Source organism: Colius striatus, chromosome 5 (genome assembly GCF_028858725.1).
Source record: "Colius striatus isolate bColStr4 chromosome 5, bColStr4.1.hap1, whole genome shotgun sequence".
In the NCBI taxonomy this organism is placed as follows: Eukaryota; Metazoa; Chordata; class Aves; order Coliiformes; family Coliidae; genus Colius; species Colius striatus.
The window spans coordinates 50,922,549-50,944,981 of record NC_084763.1 but is presented as its reverse complement, the minus strand read 5'-3'; the positions used below and the strand labels follow the sequence as shown (position 1 = coordinate 50,944,981).

Here is a 22,433-nt window from a genome sequence, read left to right as displayed (position 1 = left end):
AGGCAGTTTCATGTCCTTGAAGCATTGGTAGCACTTCAGTTGTTTAACTCCATTTGAATGAAGATTTTGTCTTTAAAAAATAGTGCAATTGTAAGGAATGGCCAAGAGTCTGGAAACTAGAATTGTTCTTATTGGTGGAAGTGGGAAAATTCCAGTTCAGTGAGATGCATTTTTCTATGAGTAACAAGCCCTGGCTGGTGTGTGTCCCATAGAAATCTGTGGGAATGCCTAGAAGCAACACCCAATGGTCTCATTTTGTCTTTCAAAGAGATGAGTCTACCTGAGATAAACTAGGGACATGACTCTATTGGTTACTTCTCTTTTACATTAAATAGAGGGCCTTGTGGTACAGGTTGATAATTTATTTAGGATTTTCTTTTGGCATGTTTAGTTTGCTTTTGTTAGATGCAACAGTTGCTATATGCAGAGGTTTCCATCTGAGGGAATAAATGGAAGTTTGTGGAATTTAAAAGAAGCTTTGGGTGGAAGTTGTTCTGTATAATGGAATATATAAGAGGAGTTATAATATTAAAGCAGATTTGGACCATTTTTTTATATGAAAGATTTACTGTAAAACAAGAAACTTTCTCAGAATTAGCATCATTCATTTTATGAGGGTGGGGGGAAGGGAGTTGTCAGTTTTCTAATTATTATCACATATTTTCCAAGTGACATATCAAGAAGAAAAATTAAACAATTGGAAATTGCTTTGTCGTATTTCTCAACATGGGTCATTTTTCAGTAATATCTTTGGTTGTAATTGCTCCATTCAGACCAACACTGAGTATTTTGATCCATTACAAGTCTGCATTAGCCTTTATTTCTCCATTTCTAATGCATCCTTCTTTGCTTCTCAATTATAGCAGTTTTTCACTCTTGAATTTCATCCTATTTTCTCAAGATCAAAGATGTGTGGCTACAACTATAATTTGATGCTTCGAAGTTTTAGTAAATACTTGTAATTTCTCTATGCAATGAGTATTTCATATTACATTGTGATTTTTTTTCAACAACTGGTGAGCATGTTATGGCCCACCTTGCTGGATACTACTACACATACAAAAAGCTGAGTCTGAGTAACATCTAACAAGTTTTCTCCTTATGGAATACAGCAAAAGCCCAGAAAAAAATGCTGCATTTTATCATTCCACTATGTAATTAAATAGCCTGTGAATACTTTGCCTCTCATATTCTGTTATTTCACATCACTTTCTGTACACTTTAGATTTGATCATATCTTTACTAAAGATATGAGGTTGTTTAAAAAACCCACATTTGCATAGCTTTTGGTTACATCCCAGATTCCCAACTTTTAGCTTTAGAGGGTTATCACTTCAATCATTGTAAGAATGCTTGAGCTAAGTCAGAGGGTTAAATGCTTAAATTCAAAGTAGAATTTTACTCTGTTTGTTCCCAGTTTACATGTTGGTTCCCTTTATAAAGGGAGTGACTGGAGTAAATGGACTTTGAAGGGAGAGGATTCCCCTCATTCTTTGTTAAACATTCTTTATTAGTGGGAGAAGAATACTATAGCTAGGAATAAGGAGCCAGGATGTGCAGAAAGCAGCCAGCCAGATGTCAGTAGTGACAAAAAGAAGTTTCCTGGGCTCTAGAAAGAATGTGAGCATTCTTGCAGTTCAGAAAGTTGCTGACTTTGCTGAAAGCTAACTCTGGAAGCAAGAAACTTTCTTCCACAGACAGTAAGTAGGAAGAGATTGGTTTACAGAGCACTGTAATTTCAATTCTATCTGACCTAGTCTCTCCCACTTAATCATTCCAGTAGTTTATTTAGACAAGGAAAAAGAAGTATTTTGGGTTTAGCATCCCTTTTGTTCTTACAAAATTCTCTTTAAGAGTGTGTTGGAATGTCCTTTAGGAAGTTCTTGATGCATCAGGGTCCCATGAGAGTTGCCATAGCTCCTTTTTTAGTCACCAGAGAGAATAAGACAGCTCCTGCAGTAGTTAAGCTGACCTGTCCATGCTTCTGTGTGGAGATGAATTACCTTCTGGCTGTGTTTCAGATCTACTCCTTTTGTAAAATGAGCCTTTAGACAAGCCCCATTATTTGGATCTGTGCTTCCCCAGACATGCTTTCAAACTCAATAGAGAAGAGTTCTATGGCAGTAATTTAAATTGCAGTGAATTACACTAAATTATTGTCTTCATGTAGGAACACAGACATAAAATGAGTTGTGTAGTGTGGACACGGTAGTACTTGGAACTACTCTCTGAAGCCTGAGTTGTATAGAAATGATACTATAAAAGAGGAAGGTGCTTTGAAACACTTGTTAATTGGTGAGAAGTGAACAAAAGCAACACGGTTCTGAGGAGGCAATAAAAGCTGTGAAGTGCTCATTATTACCACAGGCTGCCCCATGTGCTTTCCAGAGCCTCGGTGATGTTTGCAGCAGTCAATAAAAATACTTCTGTTGACATTACTGATCTCAAACTTAGGCCCTGCCTTTTCTCCCTAACCAAGTGACTGGGTTTGCATTCTCAATTGGTATTTTTACCATTGCTTCTTGTGAATAAGAAAATGATGAATTATGCTGCTTTCTGTATCAAAATGTTCTGTCTTGGTAAGCTACCTCTTGCATTTGCTCAGAAAGTCCTGAACTCTTTACCAACAAGTGCCTTTCAGTTGTGTAATTAGGTTAACTCTGATTTTGAAAAATGGTCCTTTCATTTCTTTGTGTGGGGTTTTTTTAAATGACAGGGGTGTTGTGCTGTTGCTAGAATGTGAAGTTACAGTTGAAGCTCCTTCAGAATTTCTGTTGTAAATGTATCATCTGTTAATGTAAATCTCAGTTGTTTTTCTCAACACTATTCATAATAATAGCTTGCTACCACTTCAGCTGTATATGCTTTTGGGGAGAAGATGTGCACAGGCCATACATTAATTTCTTCATTAGCCACTATGTGGGGATGTAAATGTATTACAGCATAAAGAATGTGGATTCTAGGATGGTGCAAGATGAAATTTGCTTCAGGAAGGGGCTAGTAGAGGAATTCTGTGCCCAGTAAACCTTTTGTACAGCTCTACCACCTACCTGCATTTTTTTATTCTGTTGGAGATAAAAACATTTACAAATGTTTTAGAACAGAAAAAAAAAATCCATCTTTAGGGAATTACTTCTTTTTCTTCTTGTATGTGTAAAGCCTGGTGGTTTCATTCAATTGTGCTGAGTTTGAAAGAGGAAAATAGAAAAATACAATATTGGCATATGTGTGGCTTTTCCATTTTGGCCATAATGTGAGGTAGAGGTATTAATATCCTAACTGGGAAATATAAGAGGCTGTGAAGGCCAGCTTTACATAAGATGGAATAAGCAAACTTCTCCTCTGGCTCACTGTCTTGTCCATGCATGCACATGACAAATAAAATAAGAAGTTTAAAGCCAAACTGAAGGTGAAGAAATGAGAAATAACAAACAAACACCCGTGAGGCTGTGACTAACACAGCCCTGGAGGTGCTAGATGATGTCTGAAAGCAAAAATATAAATATCACATGGTTTGTGATCACTGAAGCTAAATAACTTGGGAAAGATATCTGTTTCAGTGATACGTTTTGTTCACGCTACATTGAAAGCAATCAGCTTTACCTCAAAACACAGAGCTTTGCTATGGTTTATTTTGGTTAAGGAATGTCTTGTACTGTTAGGAAAAATAGGAGCCACAGTGCCCATCTTTCTTATGTTTAAGGTGAAATTAAAACTGTTCTACACATAGAGGAGCTGTGTATTGAAACCCTTGCCCCACTGAAGAAACTGGTTTATGTCTTCCCAAAGACCTTCAAGTATCTGTGTGTGGCGTTAGGTGCTGTCAGTGGAGTATGTTCTTTGGCAGTAACAGTTGTGAAGACACTGTAGGCAGAGAATAGGAGTTAATCTGGTTACAGCTGACCTTGTGTGACAGCCAGGATTGTGAGATGGACAGACTCCATCAAGTTCTGTCTTGGAGACAGAAAGCAAAGAAAGTGATGCTAGAAATGGCTGTATCAGGTTGATTCTGTTCAAATAAAGAAGATCTCTTCTGAAAAGCTGAGGTTGGAAGGGAATTTGAGTGAAAAGGGTCCCAAAATATTTGTTCACTTTCCTGAGGAAAGGACAGTGGAGCAACAGCATAAGGATAATGGACTGTAGGATAAGTCTCACCTAGCTTGGTGAACTGATTGATGCCTATGCTTAGTAAAAATAGTCCAAGAGTGAAGGAAAGCAGGGTAGGTGGCAGTTATTGAAAGACAACAAACATAAAATTGCAAATTATCTAACGCAGATAAAAGATGAAAGCACAGTAAGAGATGAGCAAGAATGCATCAGGTTTGCTTCTTTTAATATTTCAGAATGCTTTATACAGCAAAAAGAAAGTTCATGGCTGAGGTACAGGCATATAAGGATAAGCTCTGAAAGACTAATGTGGAGAGATAGAAATGAGATACAAGAATGTTTAATACACGTCTTTACAAAGTAAGGGAAAATAATGAGCTAGGGAAATACCAGTCTATTTAACTTTGATACCCACAATGATTCCAGAACAAATTAATAGAAACCACTGTAGAAGTACCCAGTGCCCACTAATGTAGTAAATGGTTGACCTGGATTGGACCAGAACAAATCAAATTAAGATCTCTTCTTTTAACAGGGTAACTAGTGTAGCTGTAGGAGGAAGCAATAGATGAGCTGTAGCTTTTGTAGGAATTTGGTATGGTCCCTACCATGTTTGACATTCTTCTGAGAAAAATAGAGAGAGTTCACATAAAAGCAGATAACCTCTTTCTCATAAAACTGGACTCAGTAGTTCACTTTGGAGCTGGGGGAATCACAAGTGGGCATCTACCTTTGGTCTGTTTCTGTTCTTTAACAGCTTGGGTGATGAAACAAAGTCCACATAAAAAGTCAGGAGTGGACAACCAGTTTAATTACAGTCTCCTTGGAGAATAACATCACAGTTGTGAATACCAGAGGGAATTTTTAGAATCATATGCAAGTATTGCTATCAGTAGGGAGAAGAGATGAGATGTACCTGACTAGGCAATGGGAATGCAAAAAGGGATTCTTTGCAAAGTGGACATTGTTCTGTTTTCCTTTTCCCAGCTAAGGCTTCCAAAGGAATTCTGAATGTAATTTGGGGCAAAGCATGTCACAAACATCAGTGGCAAATTACAGGCAGTCTAAATCTAGAAACATAGATGATTTCAGAAGGTCACAGCAGCTAACTTTGTACAGCCTAGAAATGAGGAAAATGGTATATCGTGACTGCAGTCTGACAGAGATGATGTTAAATATAGAATAATGATAGTTTATTGGAGGGAAGGGCAAAAATAAAGCACTTTTATTGGAAGCAAAAAAGATTCAGATTGGATAGCAGTTCAAACTACTTAGATTGGATCTCCCTCAGATCCCTTAGGAGCAGGTTAGGCAAATATCTGTCAGGGACCATCTGAAAATACCATGTTTCTACACAGTACAAATGCAGAGAGTTATATTATTTCTCAAGGTCCATTTTAGCCTTATGTTTCTGTACTTCTGTGGCAACAAAGCAGCCACAAATCTTCTGTTCTTAGAGGAGTCAATAGTAAAAGGAAGGTACAAGCCAGCTCAGAGACTGGTAGCACTGCTGTACCTCTCAGTAGAACAGATGAGATTATTCATCTATTCCAACAGGGGAAAAATAGATATTAGTGCCTGAGATGCTTTTAGCATTCTTATGTGTGATTACATTAAAACAAGACTGGACAATGTGACTTTTTCATAGCTATCGTTCACACATGCCATAAGTTGTGCATATGTGATGTGCTACCCTGTCATTTATGTCTGTGCAGCCTGTAAAGCTAGGAAAGGTAGTAATTGTAGTTGCCTTGCTATTCACTTCCATGCTACTGAAATAAGATGAAAGCACCTTGACAACTGCAGGATGCAAGCAAGTGTTACCTGCCAGCTTAGTACAGATGAATAAATCAGGAGCAGTTGGATGATTAAAGGCTGTAATAGTCCTAATGAAAGTGTAACTGATGGTTTTCTTAAAAGTGAAGCTGATACTGAATCCCTATCCAATGGTCATCAGAATCTAGGAGAGCTGAACAGAGAGAAATATCTCGGCTGGGTCAGATGAGGAATGAGTAAGACCTACAAAGAACACCTGGATGACTGTGGTGTGATGGCAATTTTAACTGACATTTCATGTGTTAAGATCATACTGTTTTATAAATCTATAGCTGAGGATTGCTTTGCATGCTAATAGCTCGATTACAATAGCACAGGGTTGTGGCAGATGGGTGGGTGGAGGACTGTATGTCATGCTGCCTTTTGAGTGCTAGAAAATCACAAGGGAGGTGCCTTTTGCTAACTGTAGAGGAGTCACACAGAATCATAGAATCTTAAGTGATGGAAGGGATGTTGAAAGATCATCCAGTTCAACTCCCCTGCCACAGCAGGACTACCTAGAGTAGGTCACACAGGAACTCATCCAGGTGGGTTTTGAATGTCTCCAGAGAAGGAGACTCCACAACCCATCCAAGACATAAGCAGCTCTCCTGATACAACTATATATGGCCGTCAGAGCTACAGCTCTCTCTGGCGTGTTTTCACATGGATCAAGCCCTCTATAAAATTATGCTTTCCCTTGGTCTGAGTATGCAAGATTTCCTTAGTCTGTTCCCTGTGTTTCTGCTGTATAAATATCCAAACTAGGGACTATTTAAAAATCCAAATATTATGAATCATACAAAATTATACCTTGGCAGGAATAACCTTGGAGGTTATTTGCTCCAGCCCCCTGCTCAAAGATGACTAACTTCAATGTTACAGATTTGTACAGGGCCTTTTTTTTTCTCTTCAAGTTCTGAATATCTCCAAGGATGGAGATAACACAGATTTGCTGGGTAATCTATTCCAGCCCTTAACTACTTTTGGTGGGAAAATTTTTCCTTTATGTCCCATAGGAATCTACTATCACACAGTTGGCAATTGTTGCCTCTCATCCCTTGCTGTGTGCCTCTGAGAAGCACGTTTGTTTTCTCCACTCCTTTTAAAGTAGCCTGAGAGGTTCAGTTTACCCCATGTTTAGTTGCTTGTGATTGTAGGTAATATTTGCATTCTGTCCATACAGGCAGTGAAAATACTGTCAGTAAAGAAAATACCTCTAAAGCACAAGGGAACAATAGAAGAAGTGATTAACTGTCATGGTTTTGCCAAGCCAGCAATGAAGCACCACAAGTCTCTTGCTGACTGCCTCCATCCACCCCCACCCTTGTTAGGATGGCAGAGGCCCCAGCGAGATGGGAGGGAAAAAGATAACCAAGGCTGTTGTGGATCGAGACAAGGGCAGGGAGGGCTCACTGCCAATTACAGTTCTGGGCAAAACAGACTCCAGTATTCAAGAGAGGAAAGTAGGGAAGTCCCGGCATTCTTCCCCTGCTCCAATACAGAGTCCCTCCCACGGGACACAGTCTTTAATGAACTTTTCTGGTGTGGGTTCTTCCCAGCAGTTACAGCTTCTGCAAATACAGGGTCCCTCACATGGGACATGCCCTCTCCTGGGCATAGTCACTACCCTTGGCATGGGGACTTTTATGAAGTGAAACAAACCTCTGCTTCACCACTCCTCGCTGCAGGATGCAGCGGGGTCTGTGCTCCAGCACACCTCCTCCTCTCTTCCCTCACTACCCTTGGGGTCTGCATGGTCATTTCTCTCTTCCAGCTCCTTGCACCACCACCAGCCAGAAAAGCAGGAAGAACAGACAGTCAGAAGGAACAGAAAGAAGCCTCGTCTTCTGGCTTCTTCTTCTTAAAAAGTGATTGTAGAGGCACTTAATTGGCTCAGCCCCAGCAGTGGATCTGGCTCAGAGCTGGGGAGAGTTTTGAGTACCTTCTTACAGGAGACATCTTTACAGCCCCTTCCCCCTTACCAGAAATGGTTCCATACACAACCATGACACTAACATTGTACATAAGCAATTTTCATCAGTGTAAAGTTATCAAGATGACCTTTCTAAATAACATCCTTGTGGGAGAATCATTAATATCTTCCCTTACCACGTCTCATAGGCTGGACATGTATAAATCTCAAAAGAGGATTTCTGACCTTTGCTGAGAAAATAGTCTTAGGAGACTTCCTAAAAACAGTTCAGTCTGAAGGGCTTTGTTTTTTAATGCATTTTACATACCAGAGTATATGGTGTTTGAGAACCGAACAGAAAATCCATTCAGTTTACATCTTCTACTATTTGTGCTGTCCAACCTGAGTTAACAGATACCACCACCACTTCTCCCATACCTCATTTTCCTCCTGGGATTACTAATTGCTTAAAAATAGATAGCATAAAACAGATAGAAACCACAAGAAATGGGTCTGTGCATACAAGAGAGAATGTGTGTGTATGTCTGTGTTTTGAGGAGTGTAGGAAAGAGAATTATTACTTCCCCCTCCCAGAAGAGCCCATATCTCATAACAGGTTGAAGGACATTTGCATTTGGTGAGTTACTTTGTCCTTTAGGTTAGGAAGCTGCCCTGTGGCACAACTCAGTTCTCCATGTGTTTCTTGTTTTTTGCTTTTAGTGCCCTTCATCAAGGTATTTTGAAGCAATTTTGCCAAATGATGTGGAATAATGACACAGACTGATTAGCTATTTGGCCATGTTAAATTCACAGTGCTTGCAACAAAATAATAGCTACCAGCACCAATTTTCTCTGGATGCTTCACTGGAAGCTACAAAGATCTTTTAAAAAAACATCTCTGTTGACTTCATGATTTCTTGTCATCCAAACATTACAGTTTGCTTAACTCAAACACAGTAACTTTGATAAGAGGTTACATGCGGCTTTTGTTTGGTTGCTTTTTCTCACTGTGGACAGCATGCTTCTCAGAAGCAGCAGAGATCATAATTATAAGCTGCAACATTTAACAACAGCCCAGGAAACTTTCAGTGTGGTAGTACTGCTAAATAATATTTATCCCATAATCTCTTACTGTAGGACCGTAAGAAAATGTGATTATTTTATTGTAATGGTTTAGGATATTTTTCCCCTTTAAGTTTTAATATCATGAACTGGATCCTGGTCAACATACCCAAGGATAATTTCCTTGTCTACTCAGATTCCCAAGCAAACATGATCCAGCACTGTGTCAAGCAGGTGTATAGTAGTAGTTATGTGCATGATTATAGGAACACGTGGCAGCTTCACCTGCCAAAAACAGACAGTACAAATAGGAAATGAAACCAGATGCAAGATTTTACTCATGAGGGCTTGTTTAGCCTGTAGCAAACTAAAACAAGATTAATACTAACCTGTGTCATTGTTGTCGTCAGCATTCCCCCCTCCTGCCCCACGCAGCTCAAAGCAGACACTTACAGCATCTGCCATAATCTCCTTTTCTAATTGTAGTTGTATTCCAGTAATCCCTTTCCTCCTTATAGCTACTTGCATTCTAACACCTAGTCTTTTTTACCCTTTTCCTTCTATGCTGGTGGGCTCAGAAAAATACAAATTGTTCGACGTAAGTACAATTCTTTGAGACAGAAGTAGCAAAAGGAAAGTTGCCCTGTGCGTGCAAGAACCCGTGTCTGTGACATCCTCAGCTGAAATCTTGCTAAGCAGCTGCTCTGCCTTGGGGAGTCAGTGGAGGATTTTGTGGTGATGTAGATGTCTTCTGTTTTTTTCTTCAAGACCTGCTCAGTTGACCTTTTATACAACCAGATTCAGATTCAGTGTGGTCTAAAATAATCACAGTTTTGGTATCTTACTTGCCTTGATATTTTAGATAAGTTTTGTCTAATAATAAAGGTGTTTCTCTCATAACAGGGATTTATATCTTATGAGAGAGGTAGAAAAATTAGCTAAGTGACATGTTTAAGAAAGTAAAAATTGACATTGCTGGCCCAGGCAAATAAATTCAGTCTTGGCTTTACCACCTAAACATTGAAGAAGGTGATTTCAGAGGTATAGTTTCTACCTTTTCCCACTCACAAAAAGAGTATATTCCTTTCTGGATTAGTTTTCTTTACCTTGAACAGAAAGATGTCCAGTGATGGAGAGAAAACAATTTTAACAAGCAAAACCTTAATACTAGAAAATAAAGAAAAATAGTTTGAAGAACATCATATGTGTAATTTATTTCACAATCAGTTTTTCTTTTGTCAGGCAGTTTCAGTGCCCTGAAATGCAAGTTCATTCCATTAACAAGAACTGTCATCATCCATTCAGTTTGATTAAACATGTCAGTAATGTTACAAAACAATAAAGACCTCAGAAAGATAAAGTCATTGTTTAAAAAAGGTAACTAGAAAAAGTCAGTGGAGAAGGCAGACCAGCATGGCTAAGACAGTAAATGAAATCCTGCTTGGGAATCTGACCCTGGTCCAATGCTTAATCTTAACATTAAATCACATGAGTACGTCCCTCTCTAAGCATGCATATTGTCCCACTGAAGTAAGTGTGAGATTGAGTTCCAAGATTGTTGCCAGAGATCTCAGCATCTATCAGACTAAAACCTTCATTGACCTGATGGATGATACATCTTGCAACAAAGCTTACATATTGAACAGTATTTGGGTAGGCATTCATGTGGTGCAAGTTCAGTGCAAATCAGGGATTCTAAAGGTAGTCAGAAAATTATTGCTGTGTTTGGATGCCAAGGGGTATAAAATGCTTTTAAGTAAGATACAAGTCTTTGTAATTGCAACACAGAAAAAAAAATGTAGAGGTATACAAAAGCAGGTCTTAACAATCATATTTAAAATATCTGATATCCAGAGTTCTGCAATTGAAAGGTTTTATTAATAAATTATGCCCTCAATTTGAATATACTTCTAAATATATAGTCAAAAAGAATTAGTGTATTATGCCACATTGGTAAAATGTCTTATGTGGGTATTTTATATGAAAAGCTATTGAATGATACAGTATAAAACTTACAATTTGTTTCGCTGTTGTATTGGAAGCCACTACTCCTTTACAGAGGCAATAGCTCTTCAGTCACTGAGTATTCTTAGGTGAATTATGGATAGTTTAAGGGCTTAAATACCAATTTCATCTTTGTGGATATGGAAATGCTACACTTAGTCACTAAAGTTACATTTTCCTGCAGAAAAATTCCAAGTGATAAAAATGAACATATGAAATATTGCAAGTCTAAACTGATCTGATGGTCATGTGTGTCACTAATTTTTTTAGAGAGCAAGGCCAAACCTCAGCTTCCTATATGTACTGGACAGGAGTTTAGAGGAGTCTAACTGGACCTTAAACATGAATAAGGATTGTCCAGAGTAGAGTGTGGCTCTACCTCTGGAACAAGAGGCTGACAGTGTTGATGCCACAAGGGCTATAATTATTCTTACACCTGTGGCCCAACTCATTTCAATGGGAGATGAGATCTTTCTTTCCACAGTGCTTTCAACATCTTCCATGATGCCCATACCTTGTGTGTAACATCCTTCTACACTAGGAATTAAGTGCTGTTTGGCAAAGAAGGCAGCTTTTCCCTTAGAAGATTTTCTTACTGGGAGGATTTCTCTTCTGCCTATCTTCTGGTACCTTAAATCCATTTTATGTTGTTTGTAGCTTTTGTACATGAGGGTTGATGTTCTAATAATCTGCATTGCTGGGGAGTTGCACATGGTGAATATAACACTTAGCATGCCCCACAGAACATGCCTTCACAGCAAATTTATTGCACTATAAGCTACTTGTGTTCCAGTGAAAAGCAATCATGTATATAGGAAAACAAAGAGACAGACTGCTGTACTTGTCTTTGGGTAAGAAGAATTAAATGCAGAAAGCAGTGAAAAAAATGGCAAAAGTTGCTATGTATGTTGTTTGTATAACTGACATAAGGACAAGGTTACAGTTTGCCACTTTAATAGGAGCTCATTTGGTTACAAATACAACTACTAAAACCAGGTGACTAATGCAATAGTTCTTTTTTGTATTCCCCTGATGTTTTGCAGCTGTGCAATGGTGGATCTGTGACTGATCTTGTGAAAGGATTTCTGAAGAGAGGCGAAAGAATGAATGAACTTATAATCGCTTACATTTTACATGAAGCTCTGATGGTAAGATAAGCTCTCGGTCAATATTCAGCTCATATATTTCTCTTCAGATGAATGAAGATCATGGCCATATTGACACAGCTCACTATCTTGTATTATAGCAGTGTTTAATGAAATTGAAGTAATGTGTAATTCAGACAGTTCTTTTTGAACAGGCAAGGTACAGAACAATTAATATATTTGTTTCATTATTAAGACAATGAAAATTGATTTCTGAACATTTGTTAATTTCCTCAGTAAATACAGTTCTTTCTCAAAATTGCTTTTCTTTTGAGAAATAGAAGAAATATATCCAAAATACTCTTCAGCTTTTTATGTCTGGATCCAAAATATTTTTGCAGCAAAATGATAAACAAATCTATTGATTTCAAACATTGCTGCAAGAAAGGTTTTTTTGGTTAATCACAATCAAGTATCTTTCATTGTTGATTTGTCTTTCTGCAGTGAAGTTTAGGCCTTAGCAGTTTTCTTGGAGTTTATACTCTAAAAGTATAACATATAATATAGATTTACCATGGGATTTTTTTTCTGCTTTTATCTTAAAGTTTCTTTTTGACATAAAGTGAGGCAATTAAAAAATATCTATTCTTCTTGGTGTGCCGAGTGCTTCTCCTGTAAGAGTGACATCTCCGTGGGTTTGGATTAAAACACCAAAAAAAATGGTTTTCCATACTTTTCTGCTACCTTTTTGTTTCTGCAAATGTCATACAGAGAACATAGCTGTTAGTAAATAAGTTAATGTTTACATCTCACCTTCCAGGGACTTCAGCATTTACATGAAAACAAAACCATACATCGTGATATTAAGGGAAATAATATCCTTTTGACCACTGAAGGAGGAGTCAAGCTTGTGGATTTTGGTATGTTGTGCTTACTTATATGTACAACCAAGGTTGTACATATGAAGTATAGAAAATAAAATAGAGTAAGCAAGTCAGAAAAAGTTAATTATGTTTTTAAGAAGTTTTTGAGTTCTGTGACTGGAACATCTTTCATATGAGGAAAGGCTGCGGGAACTGGGGCTCTTTAGTCTGGAGGAGACTGAGGGGAGATCTTATTAACATTTATAAATATCTAAAGGGTGGGTGTCAGGAGGCTGGGACATCCCTTTTTTCTATAGTAGCTAACAACAGGACAAGGGGTAATGGGATGAAGCTGGAACACAAAAAGTTCCACTTAAATGTAAGAAAAAACAATTTCACTGTTTCAGTGAGGGAGCCCTGGCACAGGCTGCCCAGAGGGGTTGTGGAGTCTCCTTCCTTGGAGTGTCTTCAAGACCTGCCTGGACATGTTCCTATGTGACCTAATCTAGGTGAACCTGCTTCTGCAGGTGGATTGGACTAGATGATCTCTAAAGGTCCCTTCCAACCCCTACCATTCTATGATTCATTAAAAAACACTTGGATAACCAAAGTTACTTTTTTAACTTGATAGACATAAAATATTCAAAGACTCCATGTTCTTGCAATTTTGGATTTTCTAGTAATTTTGCTAATGCTACTTTTGATAGAGTGACCAAGAAGAAGTTATAACACGGTGGTATAGTAAGTGCCAAATGCTTTGAGGCAGACAAAGTAAATGAAGTGGCAAAGCAAGTTAATAGGGTTCAAAATAAAGTTGATGTTAAGTTCCTCCAGGACCATATGCTGGTTCAGTGGAATTAGGAGCTGATAGACAAAAGCTTCATTTTGTATATGAGATGACTTAGAACTTACTAGATATTGTGAATAATGTGTGAGCTGCACCTCAGCCACATATACTTCCTTAGTTTGATTTGAAACAAAATGATGAGCTATTACCCGAGGGCAGGTAGTTAGTTTTGGTAACTCTAAACCTATGAACTGTCATGAAATGAAAAAGATCTGTTCAAGTGTGTTAGGCCTAAATTGATTCTTGAATGATCTCATCTGTTTCCCCAAAAGGGAAAAGCAGAGACACAGGTAAGTGGATGCAACCTTCGTCACTGTGATATCATTTTTACCACAATGATCTGCCTTAAAAGTTTATTGGCTGTTGTTTTATATAAGGAGAATATAAAATTTTTCAGTGCTTGTTATTATGAACTATTCTATTCTGGTAGCACACTGTCTTGTAATATTTAAATTCCATTTATGGGTCACTACTTCATAGCAAAGCAGGCAATTGTTAAGTATCACAATTCCATTCAGCAGATGAATTATCTTTAGTTTCCCTTTATCATCCTGTTTTTTAATGAGATTTATTCAATTGATACATACCAATTCTTTAAAGTGGTCATGGGATTTCAACTCAATATCTTCCTGCCATTAGATTGTCTTTATGCAACTCTCATTACCTCATACACAAAAGCCCCACAACAGTTATGGTTACTAATTCTTCTGAAAATTCATGTGTTAATGTTCATGATTTTGTTCCTCACATCAAATCTTCTGTTGAAAAGCCTCAGCCTTCCAAAATTATCTGCTGTACACTTACTGCTATTTTCCAATAGTCTGAAAGTTTAATTTGAGGCAAAATCGGTATTTTTGCCCACAGGTTTTTGTGAATGTGCAATGGATACTAGTTTTTTTAAGGTGCTAAAGGCAATTAGAGCTGTTGAGGATCAATGCTTCTGAAAATTAATGTTTTGCAGATGTCAAAACATACACACTGTAGGGATGAGGACTTGAATTCTTGATTCCATAGTTACTGCAATCTACTGCTAAGGCTGTAATTGAAAACTAATCTTAAAATCTTGTGAGAAAAACTGTGATGCCAAAGCACAGATGAGAACGTGCACAAGAAACAAAAAGACGTACACAAACATCTATATGGGTTGAACAGAGGCAGTATCTGCAGTGCTTCTCCAAGGAATATAGGAACTGCCCTTTAGGAATGGATAGCAATTTTCTGAGTTAGTTGTTTGTTGGTTTGGGTTTTTTTTCTCTTCCCCAAAACCAATCTGTAAGCCAATAATGAGTAAGTGCAAATAGGAAAAATAGAGTCCTCACAAAATCATCATGGAAGATGTACCATTCACCCTTCAGGCTGATGTTTAATGTATTCAGCTGGGATTTGTGAGATTTGTGTCTTCTAGTTAAGAGGATTAAACCCCACATTAGTCAGATTCCAAGAGTATTTTTTAGCCAGGAATGGGAATTGATCAAAATCTCTCATGTTGGCACTGCTGCAAATTGTTGTACATAATTTTTTGATCAGGTGCTGAAACTCACAGCCCTTTTATTATATAAGGCTGTGAATCTGCAGGCTACAGAATGAAATGGGTGTGCAGGCACAAACTCACTTGATCCCGGTAAATACTCAGTGGAAGCAAAATTTTGGGTTTAAGTTGAACCAATTATTCCATGGCGCCAAGCAAACAAACAAAACCAACCCAAATAATCACATAGCCCTTTCTAGCATGCACACAGCTTTTCTGTTGTGGAGAGGGGAGCAGAGGCAGTGGATCAAGGACTCCTTCAACCACCAAACACACTTGACAGAGGAAGTGGGCCCTTCCCAAGATAATTTTGCGTGCTCCATTCTCCTGCATACTGGTTGATGATGAGATGTTCCTAAAGAACCTTTTGCTCTCCTTCCCTGGTATTCTTTATAATGATTTTCATGTAAAAAAAGTGGATAAAACCTATATCTGAAAGACAGAGCTGTGATGTGTCTTGTGCAGCACAATACTAGAAAAGGACTTATTGTCAGTCTATAGATTATGTGGTCATATTACTTAAACTTGTGTCCTGTTCTGTCTTCTAAGTACAGTTAGGAACTTGTTAAGAGTCATAAGGGAAAAGAGTTAACTTGCAGTGAATTAAATCACATTTTAGAGTGATTTTTTTCCTTTCTTCTTTTTGTACTTTGTTTAATGTACCACTATCATGAGCCCTTTCTTGAGCAGCAGTACTGATTTTCCAGAAGCTTCATTTTGTGACACAAGTTATACTCTTTGCCTTATGGTTGTTGTGTCATAGGTATTTATGTATGCTGGGACGATAGTTTCTGAATACTGCACAGTCTGTAACGGATGACCTCCACAACACACTTATAAGGAAGTAAATTACTGTAAATCCCAGTTAACAACTGGAGAGCTGAAGCTTTGAGAGACAGAGTTGCTTGAGGTGACACAGAAAGTGTGTAGAAAAGCTCTCTCAAAGTCCTAAGTGTCTGAACTGTTTGCCTTCGGTAGACATATTGGTAGTTAGAGATGAGGAAGACTTTGAAAGACTATCATGGCAGACAGCTTTGAAGAATGGAATTTTTGCTTTCCTTTAATATTCTGCTGTAGTATTGCTTAATCACTCCAATAACAGTCTCATATCCAAGAAAAAAAATCCCAGTTGATAGATTAATGATAAAATCAAGTAAATGAGTTTATAACTTCACACCAATGCTTCTGGTTCTCAATTACTTATGAAGGAGCTGAAGTTTTAGTTTAAACTGCCCAAGCCACAAGAAGTTGGAAATGCTATTATCAGGCATATCTGTCTTCTCCATCCACTGTGGTAATTTAGATCAGCACAGATAAACCAAATAGATTTTTTTACTACAGATAACAAATAGCAGAAGCCAAAGACGTACCATGATCACAGCTTTGGTCTCTGAATTCATAAACTTGTAGATACCTTAAAGGTCCATCTTTTAAGAGAAGGAAGTTGACTGAATGCAGTTTCAATGCCTGGACATTTGTGGGAATTAGCTGTTAAGCTCATCTGGTAGAAAACCTTTGTGGAAAGATGTTGTGGCTGAGAATTGCAGCACTTATGCTTCAGGGAAGTAGCACCCTCTGCCACATCAATACAAATAATAAATAGCTGCACTATGTTCAAGTGTAGCTGTTACCTTTTCAGGATGACATAGAGATTTGATTAAAAAAGTACACATTTACATTAAAGTGAATTCCCTGAAGCACTTTTAAGGATGACAGATATACAATATATTGTATAGAAGCGAAACAAGCAATGTGTGACCTAAATTCCCATCTTATAAATATTCTTAATTGTATTCATAGTTGCTTATCAGTGCTCTGGGAAGGAAATATTTTACATCTGTTTCTCAGAATTCTGGATTGATGTTAAAGATCCATATTTAAAAAGGAATTTCAGCCGCTAAAGGTGCAGAAAAACATCTGATAAAATTTTCAAAAACTTCTAGCATGTAAATCTAAATTAATTTTATGCTAGATACCTCTTGAAAGTCTTGTGACAAATTTATGTGCAGCCTTTACTGCCTAAATATCTGTCATTGCTTGACCTTGTTTCATAGGTTGAAGAACTGGCCTGAAGTCACTTGCACACGTAGCATACCTCATCTGTAATAAAAATTCATTTATTCATCTGCACCTTGCAATGTGTAACCGATTTTATAGGGAGCTGAGTGTATAACATTTGCTTACAAATACTTACTTCTTTAAATAGTCTCTCTCAGTTCAATTTGAGTTCTTGAAATCAGGAGGATGCACAGGGCCTTTTGTGTATTAAATAATGTTGGTCTAAGGCACAATTCCCATTTTGAGATTGTAAGATGTCTAATAGTGTACTGTTCAAAAATGGGAGAAAAGAAACTTAGCTGTATGATTATTATTGTTATTATCATAGAATCATAGAATGGTAGGGATTGGAAGGGACCTTTAGAGATCATCTAGTCCAACCCCCCTGCAGAAGCAGGTTCACCTAGATCAGGTCGCATAGGAACGTGTCCAGGCAGGTCTTGAAGCCCTCCAAAGAAGGAGAATCCACACCTTCCCTGGGCAGCCTGTGCCAGGGATCCCGCATCCTCACAGTTTTTTCTTATGCTTAAATGGAACTTTTTGTGTTCCAACTTCATCCCATTACCCCTTGTCCTGTTGCTAGCTACTATAGAAAAAAGGGATGTCCCAACCTCCTGACACCCACCATTTAGATATTTGTAAATGTTAATAAGATCTCCCCTCAGTCTCCTCTTCTCCAGACTAAACAGCCCCAGTTCCCTCAGCCTTTCCTCGTATGAAAGATGTTCCAGTCCCCTGATCATCTTGGTGGCCCTGTGCTGGACTCTCTCCAGAAGTTCTCTGTCCCTTTTGAGCTGAGGAGCCCAGAACTGGACACAGGACTATATTAACTTTGGTCTGAAAAAGTCCAAGTACATTTCATTTTGAAAGATTTGATATGTTTCTGAAAACCCCTGCCATTGCAGTGAGTCTTGGAGCTTGAAAGCCAGAACTTTACATGCTTGTATGTTGTTGAAAGGAGAGGATCCTGGAGGACACAACTCCCTGTCAGCAAAATAGACAGGTCACTGACGTGTGGGGAGTCATGGAGGAAGGAACCATTTTTCCACTAAAAGTTTTGAAATATCTGCAGTCATGTGGCAACTGATTATTTCAGCTAAACAGAGCAGAGTATAATGCTGATGTTTTTGAAGGTTGACCTTGTAGGCTGACCGTCTTGAACAAGAAGACAGGTAGCTCATACTTCTATGGGACTTCTGAAGCCTTCTGTCACAAACTAGAAATATCTCAGGATGAGCAATTGTTGCCTTGGAAATTTCCAGGAAAAATGTAAGCAGAAGTTGTACATTTGCCACTTAGGCAAATGCATAGCAGCACTGTTCTTTGCTGAAGGCCATAGTCTTCTGTGTATCAAAAGAAAACACATTTTCATACCACATGTAATTAGACTACTGATATTATTACTATGAAAGGTCATTGGGGAAATAAAAAAGTCAGACATAGAATCATAGAATGGTAGGGGTTGGAAGGGACCTTTAGAGATCATCTAGTCCAACCCCCCTGCAGAAGCAGGTTCACCTAGATCAGGTCTCTAGATGGATATTAGAAATATTCAGGTTCCCGTAATGAAAATAAAAATATTGGAAGACTCATTAACTCTTTGGAATTCAAGCCTATTTCTAACTGCAGAGATCTCATGATTCTTCCCAGTTTGCCCAGTGCTGTCACTGTGGGAAAGAGGATATGGAAAAGGATTGGCATTGTCCATTTTCAGTTTCTTCATAGGCAGTTCATTAACGGTATCTAAAATACTCCATCATTAGAGTCTCTGGGGTAAGCAATACATAGGAAAGATCTATGGCTTTGTTATAGTTACAGCAGGTTCCAGTGGAAGACATGGAAAGAAGGTAACACAATCTCACTGCTGCTGGCAGATTGTGGAAAAGTACAAACTGTGCTGCGTGCAGCTAATAGAATGACTTCAAGGAGTTCTTTAGTACTGTGGATAAAGAGACTGCATCATTAAAACATGTAACATTAATGGAATATATAGTGAAAGTAAGGTGATTTTTGTACTTCAACATGCTTGGTTTGAGTTTTTCTGCTGTAGTTTCAGATGTTAAAACTATTGAATTTTGAAAGTGTGTGTGAATGTTATCCTGGCATTACAAATGCAATTTCTGATATCACACTTTGCATGTAGCTAGCACAATTTTATTGCAGATATATAGAATCTTAAGTCAACTAGAGATTAACCTAAGTATGAGTCACTGAGGGAAAAAATGGATTGAGGGGAGAATACTCTGTTGCTCTATTTACACATACTGAAAACTGGCATTACTTTGTCTAATACTTGAAACATTTCTTCCATGCAGTTTGGAAACTGCAGGTGGACAGAGGTTAGCCTTTGTGCTTGGAATGTAAGGGGATTATTATTTTGATAATAATGAATAATCATTCTTCTTTTAAAGCTATTTGAAGTCATCCAAAGTTAAGAGCTAAGGAAATCTTAGTGCTGGCATTTCTGGATGGCCTTACTGTTATTTAAAATCACAATTTATGGAAACAGGCCAATTGACAGACACTGTTTTTTCATTGCATTTAATAATAACTCTCTTTTATTTTGAAATGCATACATAAGTTAATTTAGAAAATAATAAATGAAAGTATTAAGTTAATGTCTTAATTCAATTGAGTTCAATTTCTTAGGGTTTATTTCCCTCTGGAAAAAGTGTGTAGTAATACTCTGAACACTTTCTGTTCACAGACTCAGTAGTGATATGCTATTTCTTCCTTATAAGTTATAGAATGTTAGTAGTACTTTGCCACTACTAGTGACCAGTAACAATTGGTTAACATAAAGTTAGAATGCATAGGTAGTTTTGTTATGTTTTATTACGATTGTCGTGTTTTAAACCCAACTGACAACAACCAAACCACACAGGTGCTCACTCCTCTCCACCTTGGCAGGATGAGGAGGAGAATCAGGAGGAAAAAGTAAAGCTTTGCAGGTTAAGATGAAGACAATTTAATAGAACAACAAAAAGAGAGAACAGCAGCAAAGGAATACAGAAAATGAGTGATGCCCAGTGTAACTGCTCACTGCCTGCAGCCTGATGCTCGACCTGACACTTAACCCAATGCTCAGCCATCTGATGCATGAGAGAGCTTTCTGCTTGTGAGGAAAGCATCTGAAATCTTAGGTCAGATGTTGAGTAGGGAAGTACAGTACTGAGCTTCATCCTTTCATTGTGGCACTTCACCAACTCTTGTCTTCCAATGTGATGACACAGTGCTATGGTCTTTCCCTACCCTGACCAGGCTTGATAGATGCAGTTTGTTGATCACAGATCAGTCTGGCAAGCCTTGTGTGGCACGTGGCGTTGCAGAGTGAGAGAAAGCTCACAGGACTGTGCTGCAAATCCGTGCAGTACAGGTTGGGCTGCAATGGATTGGGAGTCTAGAGCCACCTTGTGCTCAGTGAATAGGTTGAGAAGTCAATTGTGACTGATCCAGGTTTCAGTACTGGGGCATTTTGGGGAAGGATGTTTTGATCTCTGTCCCTTTAAATATATATGATGATTCCCAGCTTTGTGTGTCTTGCTGACATTGAAGGGGAGCTCACCACGACCTTGAGTAATTTTCCAAACTTTTGTGTATTACTTACTCTAGCGTAGTCAGAATATCCTATTGTGTCTCTTCTTACCCTGCATTAGCTATAAATGCTGTCTGAATCATTCTGCAAATATGAAACAATTAATTGAAATAATTTAATTTGAAAGTATTCAAAAAGAAAATAATTTTCTTTCTGCCCTCAGCTTGCTTGGAGTAATGAATCATAGCAAGACTTCTATTTGCCTTAGTCATTCTAGCATGCATCCATAATAAAGCTGTCTGCTTCACTGATTCAGATCAAAACCAGACTATTATTGTGTTGTCATTTCTGAATACCATATAGCATGACATTCACGTGTTGCTTCTAAAAAGCGTTTACTAGGGGACTATGGCAGAAGCCAATAAAAGCAAAAGACAATGAAGAAAGCTTTCCTAATGAGCAACTTGTCAAACTGCTTTGAACCCAATCAAATCATTCCAAATTTTTCAAACCAGGGTTAGCAGGGCTAAGATGGATTGCATTGACTTGAGCTGTGGAGCATTTTCATTGTTGAATGTTTAATTCTTTGTTGAAGGCTTAATCCTTAAAAGTGTATTTTATGGGCCATGTGTGAATGAAAACCTTTGTGCTGTCCAGTAACAAAAAAAAGAAATCATGTGGCCAAATGCTGTATCCAGGATAAGCTGTTCACTTGGTCTTTCAAATCTGTTTTTTAACTAAGTCACATAAAGATGTCACTGATGGCTTAAAAATTAAAGAAGCTTGACACAGAAAACTGGTGTCGTATGCCAGAGACACATGAAGTGAGAAAATATCCTTTTCTGGCCAGAGAAGACTTCCTTTTTGTTTTCTTATGGGTTGCAAAATAGTCATCTCTTGAGGTTATTAGAAACCCTGTATATACTAAAATCCACCACTCATTTTTATCTGAAAGTCGAACCCAATGACTCATTTGTATTGAAATATTCCATCCTTAGGTATTTTAAATATTCTATCCCATCAGCAGAGATGTTGCCAGTAACACAGATAATCTTATGAGGAAAAATATGTCACATAACAAGGAGAAAAATCTCCAGGGTTTTCCCAGTCATACAGGGAGAAAAAAAAGTCCTTTTTGTGTCTCAAAAGTGACAGAGAGTGTGAAATCTAATATGTAAGGAAGACAGGTTTTTCCTCACCAGCATACTGCACAAGATGATGTGTAGCTGCACAAATCCTCTAAGATATTTAAAAGGCACATAGGTGAGGTGCTGAGTAACATGGTTTAATGATGGGCTTGGCAGTGTTAGGCTAGTGGTTGGACTCAATGATCTTAAAAGTCTTTATTAACCAAAATGATTCTATGATTCTATGACAGGGGATGTGGTGAGAAAGGCTGAGGCACTTAGTGTCACCTTTGCCATAGTCTTTACTTGTAAGACTGGCCTAAAGAACCCCAGATCCCTGAAACCAGTGAGAAAGTCTGGAGCAAAGAAAACATACCATCAGTAGAGGTGAATCAGATTAGGGAACATTTAAATGAATTGGACATACACGAGTCCAAGGGATCTTCTGGGATGCACTCAAGAGTGCTGAGGGAACTGAGTGTTGTCA

At 38.1% G+C, this 22,433-nt stretch overlaps 1 protein-coding gene across 1 annotated transcript in view; it reads left to right on the top strand.

The window, feature by feature from the left end:
* The window catches only part of MYO3A (myosin IIIA), a 107,815-nt gene that overhangs the window by 8,664 nt on the left and 76,718 nt on the right, over positions 1-22,433 (top strand). The window contains exons 3-4 of the mRNA XM_061996826.1: positions 11,947-12,051; positions 12,809-12,908. Coding sequence (XP_061852810.1) covers positions 11,947-12,051; positions 12,809-12,908 — 205 coding nt within the window. The remainder of the gene's footprint in view (positions 1-11,946; positions 12,052-12,808; positions 12,909-22,433) is intronic.